Source organism: Nyctibius grandis, chromosome Z (genome assembly GCF_013368605.1).
Source record: "Nyctibius grandis isolate bNycGra1 chromosome Z, bNycGra1.pri, whole genome shotgun sequence".
In the NCBI taxonomy this organism is placed as follows: Eukaryota; Metazoa; Chordata; class Aves; order Nyctibiiformes; family Nyctibiidae; genus Nyctibius; species Nyctibius grandis.
Window position 1 is genome coordinate 26,712,235 of NC_090695.1, and position 10,415 is coordinate 26,722,649.

Genomic DNA, 10,415 nt, shown 5'->3' on the forward strand with positions numbered 1-10,415 from the left:
TCATTTCATGAGACAAAAAACAGTAGGAAACATTTCATAAGCAATGCTATAGTGGGGCTTAAGGGAAGTATTTCTGAGGACTTACATATTTGAGTCACAGGACAGGCAACACATTTCTTGATTTCTCAACAAAAAAGCAGCACACATTTATTGACTTGACAGGTCACAGAAGTGTGGTAAACAACTCTGTCGAATTTGGTTTCACCTTTTACAGGGCAATTAGCTTTGAAGTCACCATCCTCATTTCAAAACTCAAATTTGCATAGTTTAGTTTTTCTACCTTATTGCCACAATTCAATGTATGCACTTTATTTGAATTAATTCAATGCTAAAAGTGTAATTTATTGATAAAGTACTTGCAAACTGAGACAAACTGAAATGGTTACTCTTAAGTTCTTCCACCTGATTTCAGCCATGTCATGCTCACATCAGACTGCTGTCTTACCTCACACCACAGGAGTTGCACAGCTTGAACAAGTTCCTCCACCGTTTCCCAACAGCAACGACTTACACCATGACAAACATGCTTGGCAAGTCAGACACAGCCCCACCTTTTCCCAGGCACAAGGAGAACTTTGTTATGGCTATAGTAAAGTTTAACCCTGAATTTTATCCTGCACAAGTCAGGATGAATTTCCACTTCCAAAAGTATTTGCTCTAGAGACAACCTTAAAAGGCTGGTAGTTGAGCACTCTTCTATCCTAGCTTAGCTTCTGTTACAGAAGCGATCTGATCTATCATTTAACACCAGAGACTCCCAAACATGAAGCTTAGCCCTCACCCGTGGGAGGTCCAGCTATACAAAGGTAAGACTGGAATTTAAAAAGTCCTCCTTGTGCCCAAAAAACAAGTTCTCTTTCTCTGGAACACACAAAAGCAATAGAAAGAATATCTTCCTGAAACATCCAAATGTAATTATTAGTTAAACAGATCTGAAGATGCTAAATACAGACTTAAAAGTCATTATCAAGTCTATTAAGGCTTTTTCCCCTTCCTATACTTCATTTCCCCACATAACTGACATTTTCAGCTGGGTAAAATTAAAATACTGGGAAAGTATTATTTGACTCACTAAATATTTACACCCTGGAAATACCTATTAAACCCTCCCTGAAGAGAAAAATTTAACATTACTATCTAGTTCCCCCAAGATGTCAACAGCTTGCCACCATTCTTCAAGGCCAAGCAAAGTTCTCTCTCAACCTGCACATTTTATGTTATATTAAACCAACAAGAGATCTATTTCTTAAATTCAGTTTACAAGTAACTTAAAAGTGTATGTCACTCTGACCTGCAAAAAAACTAAAATGCTCCATCATGCACAGAAAATTTTTTTAGAAGCCAGTTTTCTAACACAGCAAAAGGAAGATGCTCTGCAGAAAAGCAAGACCTTTTATGATTGTTTAATATTTATGGCCAAATTTTTCCCCTGGTTTTCTGACAAGACACCACACCAGAAAGTTTGGTTTATATTTTTATTGTATGCCAAAGTTCATTAAAGATGGGGGTTTGCTTGTATACAAGTTACTCAAAAATTGTGTCTAGGCAGAGATGCATTAGCAATCTGACTTATTTCAAAGCATAGGTTTGTTCAATCAGGCCACGAAAATATAGTGTACAAGCAGTAACTAAAGAGCTGCAGGTTCAGGGAGTTTCCAAGTATCACAGATCTTGAGATCTCATCAGGAAATAAATCAAAGCAGTCACAATAGAAAATAGCAGCTCCATGTGGCTTTTTCAAGTTTCAACTTTATTCAGAAAGTGACAGTTCAGTTTGCTTCATTCTTTGAAGCTTCATCGAAGTTTTCAACAAGATCTAGAAAAAGAAAAAAGCTGAAATTAAAGTTTGACCCACTTCTGCTTTGCCAAACATTTTGGTTTTGTTTTGTTTTGTTTTTTTCCCAAAGTTCTACTCCGTATCAAGGGCTTATAACTTATAAAACCTTCAGCTTATAAAATACAGACCAAATAACTTTTACAAGCTTCATGATTCATTCTTCTTGCTCAATCAAGTAAGGTTTAGGTACTTCATTATAAAGCACAATTCTAAGAGCATTTAACTTCACTAGACCCACAACTGGGCAAAGTGATACTGAGAAGGTAGTTTCTTCCCATCCTTCTTACTGAGTATTAAATAATTATCCTAGCCATAGCTATTACTCTTATACAGGACAAAAATGCTAGCTCAAACCAATAGTCCTAAGTTTCTCATGGTGTCTGAAAACAATGAAATAACCTGCCCACAGAAATTCTGTGACAGCAAGTGACTAATCAACACTCTTACCATCCTTGTCCCAGTCTTACACTACACATGTTATCTCTCAGCAAAATTCACTTCCTTTTCCTCCACTGCACGCTTGTTCTTACCTGGAACTTCATCATCATCATCTTCACCAGTAGCAAGTGGTGCTTTTCCATCCACAGCTGCAAGAGCAAGTAGTTCAAAAGCACCAGTCAAGCTCATCATAAGCATTTTGATAGCTGCTTTGTGTTTTTTGAAAACATTATCAGTCTGAACTAAACTGCAATGCTTTATCCAGTTCCCCTGCTGAACAAAAACCTTCAACTAACCGAGGCAGTTCACATTCCCTTTGTTACTGATAATGCTCAAACAGCCCAGCAGGGAAATAAGAATCACAGAATGGTTAGGGTTGGAAAGGACCTCTGGAGATCATCTAGTCCAACCCCCTGCCAAAGAAGGTTCCCCTACAGCAGGTTACACAGGGTCATGTCCAGGCGGGTTTCAAATATCTCCAGAGGAGGAGACTCCACAACCTCCCTGGGCAGCCTGTTCTAGTGCTCTACCACCCTCAAAGAAGTTTTTCCTCATATTGAGACAGAACTTCCCATGTTTCAGTTTGTGCCCATTGCCCCTTGTCCTGTCACTGGGTACCACTGAGAAGTGTCTGGCCCCATCCTCCTGACACCCGCCCTCATAAGAGAGATGCACGCTAAACCATCTTGTATCTAGGTATACTGAGTGCCTTGCATGGTGATAAATTTCAGCTACAAGCACAGAGACTGATTTTATCAGTTTCCCTTAAAGGCAGCTTGGCTTATTGACTACTCATTGTTCCTCGAGGTTTATGTATTTCACATCAGCAAGTTTTAAGGAAAAGAAAGGATCTTATGATCCTAGGCCTTCAATGAAAACTAAGGTGTAACTGTGAAGCCACAGGCAGACACACACAACTAGAGATGCTTAAAGATATTATTGTTCCTTGGCAAACTCAGAGGAATATGGAACTTGACGCACACTTTTACACTTAGGTAGCTGAGGTAACCATGTGTTGTGGTCCACATCTCTGCTGACTCAGTAATTTCTTAACCATTCCCACTGTATTTCTCAGAGCTAGTGAGACTTAACCATGTCCACTGTAGCATACAAATGAGCACCTGTGAAACTGCAGCAGTATAATGCTAAGAATAGATATCTCAGGTCCCTGGATGCCTGTGCCACTACTTTTACTGCTATTCTTAGCTGTACTACCAAGGGTAAGCTGTCTCATACTATCATCTCAGTTTTATCCTAATTAATCCTTCTCGGTTTTCAAGAAAAGAGGAAAGAGATGGGTTCATACTAGACCTGTACCCTGATTTATAGAGAACCAAACAGATGAATGCATAAACTTTGGTCTGAAAGGGCTTGGGACAAGGTCACCACTAACCCTCCTTTTGTTTTTTAACAGCAGAAAGCTGGTACAGCTTAAGTGCATCTTCATGTCAAATACAAGATTTTAAAAGCAAACCATGTTATTTCCTCCTAAATTGTCTGCATTCTCTCTCATCCCCAAGACCAGACTGTTTACTGCAAATGCAATCATCACACTTTGCTCTTCAGTGTCAGGCTTCCAAATCTAGCAGACAATGCTGAATGGAAAGTTTTGTGCAACTACTCTGGCATCCACCCAAAGCAGAAAGGAATAGCCATTTACTAGGTCATACAAAGCAAGCACTTTAAACAAGCTTCCCTAATATTAAAACTGCACAATTTAGTTTATCCAGAACACACCCACCTTGTTTTAAGAAAAATCTTAGGGAATCATTTTAAATCCTTCAAGTTTGTTTTCTTTCAAGCCCTACTGCTACCACAGGGAAGCCAGACAGGTGACATTAGGAAGGAAGGACCTGAGCTTCACAGGGAAAGAAGCAGTTTACTCCACCTGAAGACTACTTCTAGCAGGATTTTTTCAGTGGGAAGATGACAGGAGGGAAGTATCATCAACTTTATGGAATGGAAATAGAGGCTGTCTTGTTGGCAGCAAAGCACAGGAAGAAAAAAAATGTAACAGTCAAGTTCAGAACTACCAGAAACTGTACACAATGATACGCTTCTCCCATTTTCTCTGTATTAGGATGTTCCATACCTTGCAAGGAATGGGCTTAAGATATTTCAGGAAAGTAGGAAGACCGTATATGCAGGACACTAGGAATGCTACCAGTATCAACAAGCCTGTCTTTCACTCCCAATTGTCACCCTGTAGCTACAGCACCTTTTCCAAACACCACATACTTAAGTCCCTCCTCTACTTTTCCCACAGGTTTAGGAAGAACAAGTGTTCATCTTCTTTTACTAATTTAAGGATTAGGAAGTTGGTGTATCTAGCTAAATGCTCATGCCAGTTCTGTTCTCTACATGGCTCTACACACGCAGAAATTATACTTCCTTACAAATACTGTTTAATTCCCTCCTGTCAAAAAGCCCATGCAAGAAATACCTTCACCACACCTGTGAGGCAGCAAAGCACCTGCAAGATGTCTGTTCTCAAGTCCCTTTCCCCATTACTTATGTTCCCATCAGAAGTGTCAAAACAGACATATTCAAAGTGTATCCTTTTTTAAAACCTAACTCTTTCAGAGTAACTCATCTACATAGCTTTAATGAACAAGGTATGTCAAAATATGGTAGCCACATCAAGTAAACTACCACGAAATCAAGTCTGGCTACAGCTTTTGAGTCCCAGACCAGCTGCAAGATACGCTGACAGGTGCCTCTGCTTTATTTGGTTATACTCGTTGGATTTGAGCTATAAATAAGATCTAAGAGTTCCAGTTCTTTACATGCATTTTATAATATGCCTGCAGACAGCAAGAGTGCACTGAATTTCACTGCTGCTATACAAATAAGGCTCACGTCAGCTGCCAGCATGAAATGCATTCAAGTTTCAACTTACACTGCTTGGGTAGTGCTTCTGCCAGTCTCCTCAGGCTGGTCAGACTGTCAGCTCCGAGCTGATTTAAGATGCTAGGAAGCATTTCTGTCAGCTGCTTTGTTTCAGCATGGCCGGTGATAGTGAAAGTGTTAGCAGCCAGAGATGCCTGAACTTTAGGGTTATTGAAGTGAATGACTGTTCCTTGGTTGGTAAACATGTTTACCTGCAAGGAAAAAATTCAGTATTTGAAGCAGTTTAGCAAGATTTTTCAATTTAACAGGAAATTGAAGTTCTCAAAGCTCAATAAAGACCTACTGATAATTCACAGACAAGTTCAGGATGTTACTTACCAGGAAACTGATTTTGACACATTTTATATTTCTATATAGAGAAGTATATTTTCCTTTGAAGCAATTACCTCTTCAATTCCAGAAATATTGTTGACTCCCAGTTTCTTCAAAGAAAACTGAAGTTTCTTGTCATCTGCTGTAGCTGTTCTGTGGACAACCTTCTTCTTTCTGCGGGCAGTACCCTTTGAAAAAAAAAATTACAAATACTTAAGTTTAATTCTTCACAAACTCTAATCCTCAGAGCCATGTAACTACTCTGCAGCCATCTACAAATCAACTTAACATATAAAGTTCTACTCCTGTGTCACAGTGCACACATCCCCACCCCTTCAACTGCACTGCAGCAGTTTTCCCTTGCTCTAAGGCAAGCTTTGCATGTCTGAGAAGTGTGAGGTTTTAAGAAGTAATGCACCAGAGAACATTTATTCTGCAATTCTTATAGGGATTCTGCAGCCTCTTAGAAAAGAAAAATTGCAGGTTTACCCTTATCTGTTATCATAGGCATAAAACTGAACAATGAGCATAGTTTTAGGTAATTCCTGAAACTTATGAATTTTTCCTTAGACCATCTTTCTTAAATTGGAGCCAAATTTTTATAATAGTCAGAGGCCATAAAGTTATCAATACATTATTAACAAATGAATATGTGAAAACTAAAAATACTTGATTTTTATTCCAAATAGCCACTTCCCATCTGATGGACTTACACATACGTATTTGAAGAACACTTATTTTCCAAAAATATTTTATAAATGTTTTAAAAAAAATACTTCTACATATTATTCCAGACCACCCCTGTTCAGAAAGCAAAACAAGCACAGGTTAAGCTCCCCTACAGAGACAAAGCTCTAGATTTCTCCAGGGAAATAACAGTCCCATATTAGAAGATATCTATACCTACAAGAAAGCAGAACGTGTCATTCTATACTTCCTTGCAGAATCATAAGGCTTCAGTAAAATTTGACACTAAATGTCCAGGAGCAGGTGAAACACACCTTATAGTAGTTATTAGTAGTTATAGTTGACACACTATAACTACTAATCTAAGTCCTCCTACTCCAGTTGCCCATCTGCCACATGCTAGCAACAAAAGAATGCGTTGCTGCCCAACTGTATAAATGGCCGCAATACCTTTTGAGTTAACTGGTAGAAGTTAGAAAACCAGCTGGACACTAACACCTCTAACATAATCCAGTTACAAACAACAAGGAACATTAATAACAAATACACATGAAACTAACACTTGGAAGACTACAGCTCAAAAGTTTAGTCACTGTCTAGAACACTTGATACTCATTCTCTGCTACTGTCAGGTTAGCACACACAGCCATGTGAAAACTACTACATAGAAATGGCTTTATTTTAGTATCTTGACTACCCATGAATTCAGCTACATAAAGTACACATTAAGTCTCTCCAGACAAAAGACTTCTCAATAAATTTCAAAAAAATGATGTCTTGAATCAAAGGCTATTCAGTAACATGTACCTCCTTTTCACCCATATTAAACGTAGATATCAAACTTCAGAAAATCTGAGTTTAATTTAAATGAACAGCTGCTGCTTTCACCTCCACAGATTTAAGTTTCTAAAGATTACAGGTTTTTACTAAGCAAATTCTATTCCAATCATGCTGAGGCAAGCTGTTCACACCCGTCTACCTCTATATTAAAGAGGAGTGCATACAGCAGGCCACCAAAGGAACACTACAGACTCACCTGCCACACCTCTGAAGAGGTTTGGAAGAAGAACCATGACATTTAGCTCTAGTGATATTCTATACAAAAAATCTCAAATTTCACTCAATAAAGTACTACAATAGCCCTTCAACTAAACATAATATTTAGCTTATTTGTAAGATCTGCAGCCTTGCAACATCATTAAAATCTTCCAGCAGAGGCAATGTGCAACCTTTTCTTACAAGGAGAATTGACTCTTTCCCCTTTGCCTCCTCCACACCCATCTCAACTTATATGGTGACAATGACGTTAAGAATCCCGGTAATAATTTCCAGTTATAAAACAAATAAAAAAAGTCAAGTTCGGGCATTCAAAGTATTTCACAGGCCAATTTTAAAACTGAATGACAGCATCACCAGCATATTCTAAGCCTTGCTTAATGTCTCTAAAAGACCTATGCTGACCACAGAGCTGCAAGAGCTGTAATCTGAATGCACACTCTTATGTGTCAAACATTAAAAGCCTCTGTAGTCTATACACACAGGCTGGTAACACACACACACAATCATCAATATAATGCAGCCATTCTCTCCTTAACTAGCAACCCATACAAAGAATATGCAGAATCACCAAGCCAGTTAATTACTACATTAGCCATGATTTAAGGCTGCCTAAATCTCCAGCTAACGGCTGGAAAAAAAATTCAACACAGGAACGAATGCTCCTGGAAGCTCCATCAGCAAAAGATCTGTTGAACATTTTGCATTCTAAAATATTGTGGGCATGCTTCCTCAGGTACAAAAAAAAAAAAAAATCACTAAAAAATTTTGGCCTTAAAACTGACACTGTTATTGAAGTGTTTACTAGCATACAACGATATTTAACATACTTTTTTATTTTCACCTTACACAGTAATCACACAGCTACACATATTCTGATGTTGTAATAAAATAAAAAAGGTCTTCTGAGCATGTTACTCTACAATCACAAGAGTATGACAAGTTTTGCATTTCCAACTTTGTCCTAAAAGGAACAAAAAAACAGCCACAGGCATCTTAAAGATTTGTGACGAGACTTTGGAACACAACCCTCTATAATCTGTTATGAAAACTATACCCGAGCTCATTTGCTGTAAGGTCTACTCACTTCAAATCCTGCATGCCTTATAAAATAGCCCATACAAGAATACAGGCTGCACGTCTGCCATAATATAACAAACCCAAACAGAAAATGCTGGAGGTTCACCTACTACAAACTGCTTCTACGGAACTGACTCTTGCGAGCCCTGCAGCAGCACAGCTTCCCCTGACGACAGTCAAGCCAAGCTGAGAGTACTCAGGACTGCTCCCCATCGCAGTTTTCAGGGCCCCTCGTGCTCGGTTTAGCGTGCGTGTAGGGGCACGCAGTCCCGAGGGCAGGGTGGGGGAGGTGGCTCCTACCTTACCACCGATGCGCACTTGGGCCTGCAGCTTGGCGAGCTTTTCTTGGTTCATGATCGTTTCTTTCATCTGCGAAAGCAACAAGAACGCCCACGGAAGGCGGGTCAGGCAGCACCCGGCGGTGTGCCCGGCAGCACGAAAGGTGGGCGCAGGGGGCTCCGCAGCCACCCCTCACCACACAACCCTCCCCTGCAGGAGGGCTCCTCGGCCCCGGCCGCAGGGGCGGGAAGGGGTCTGCTCCCACGCAGCGCCGCTGAGGGGAGGCGAGGCTCCCCTCTGGCCCAGCCTGTAACCACCTTACCGTCCCCCAACAACCACCGCCGCCGCCCACCGACCCGCAGCGCTCGGCCACGCAACGACCTCCTCCCAGCGCCCCCGCCGTCTCCTTTGTACCTTCACGGGGCGGAAGCGGCGGCGCCGAAGCGGGTGGAAAGGCGATGGCGGCGGGCGAGAGGCAGCACCAGGCGCAGCACGCGCAGCCGAGCGAGATGGCGGCCGAAAGGAATGCACAGTGTGCCGCACGGCACATGCGCCGATGCCCGGACCGGCAGGGGGCGCCCTTCCGCCGCCGGCGGGGCGGGCGGAGCCTCCTCGGAGAGGGGCGGGGCCGCCGCGGGGGGCGCGGTATGAAGCAGCAGGGCCGGTCTGTCAATGCGGCCGCGGGCCGCTGGGCGGGGGCTGCCGGCTCGGTGTTCTCCGCAGTCCCGTGCTAGGCCTGTCCCCACCCTTCCCGCCCCACCGTTAGCCCCTGTTCACCCCCGCCGCTTGCAGCCTCGCCGGCGGCTCTCCTCTCTACGGACGGGTCCATCCCTGGTCTGGTGTTATCGGTTTCATGTTTTTCTTCCTTGAAAGGGTGTACGCGTTGTGTTTTCTTTCTTGCTTTTGTGATGCCAGCCGCCTCCTTGTGTCCGTGGTTCGTGTCCTCCCAGCTCAGCAGCCCCCGTGCTTCTCTTCCTCCCGGCTTCCGTCTGGGCTGTGCTGCGCACTGCGCCCCATGGCCTGGGTTTTTGGGTGAAGCCCTCCTCCATTCAGCCACCCTTGCCAAAGCCAAACCGCTGAGGCTTTTTTCTCTTCCTGCAAGGCTGTCTGTCACCACCGCCCGTGTAGCAGTTCTTGTTTCCTTTTACTTTCCTTCCATCTCAGGTGGTTTTCGCTTTGGCTCTGCATCCTCTCTTGTGTTACCAGGCACCCGTGTGCAACTGCTTTCTGCTCACCATTGAACACACACCGCTTGTGTTCTCCGATTCTCCCAGAGCTTTTCTCCTGTAGCAGTTTTTTTCATTATTGAGGTCTTATCATGCCCTTTCCTGTAGTGTCTGTCTTCTGAATCCCATTCTGAGAACCAAAGTTCTCAGCAGTTGCTGCTGCATTTTGAGCATTTGTAAACCCTGTTCCTTGGCCTGTGTTCCTCAGGGCAGAGATCATTCACAGTCTACGTGTAATTTCGGTCCTCCACAGATTTGACGTGTTTCAGTGTGCTCTCTCTGAGGAGCCTGGTGGGACTAATCTCACGGTTATCGGGAACTCACATGTCCAGCTCCAATGACTGTTCTCACCATGCAGAAAGCTGGGTAGTCTTCGTAGGGTCTGGACCTGTGTTGCATAGCAGGGTGCAGGAGCAGACTTGTGGGGAAGAAGCCTGGCGTTCCCTTCAGTCCCACACATGCTCACCAAGTGAAATAGGAGCGGAGAAGCCATGTTGCTCAGTGGTCCTGCCCCCATCATCACCACAAACAAATCCAATGGGCCTCCTGGCATCGGTAGAAGTACTACTGATCTTGCCGTCTCATCCTGT

General features: G+C 42.7%; 1 protein-coding gene across 1 annotated transcript; it reads right to left on the reverse strand.

The window, feature by feature from the left end:
* Nucleotides 1-1,461: 1,461 nt before the first annotated feature.
* On the reverse strand, nt 1,462-9,156 carry BTF3 (basic transcription factor 3). Its single transcript, XM_068423007.1, has 6 exons — nt 9,014-9,156; nt 8,621-8,689; nt 5,572-5,685; nt 5,175-5,376; nt 2,368-2,424; nt 1,462-1,816 (listed from the first exon to the last, which is right to left on the reverse strand). The coding sequence occupies exons 2-6, from the start codon at nt 8,687-8,689 to the stop codon at nt 1,770-1,772; spliced, it is 489 nt and encodes a 162-aa protein (XP_068279108.1). The 5' UTR covers nt 9,014-9,156; the 3' UTR covers nt 1,462-1,769.
* Between the last annotated feature and the right edge of the window lie 1,259 nt (nt 9,157-10,415).

Excerpts from the sequence above, each read along its gene's own strand:
- BTF3 (XM_068423007.1), bottom strand. The coding sequence starts at position 8,689 with ATGAAAGAAACGATCATGAACCAAGAAAAGCTCGCCAAGCTGCAGGCC. Across the intron at positions 5,686-8,620 it reads AAGTGCGCATCGGTGGTAAG|GGTACTGCCCGCAGAAAGAA; the intron begins GTAGGAGCCACC and ends TTTTTTTCAAAG. Across the intron at positions 1,817-2,367 it reads TGATGATGATGAAGTTCCAG|ATCTTGTTGAAAACTTCGAT; the intron begins GTAAGAACAAGC and ends TTCTTTTTCTAG.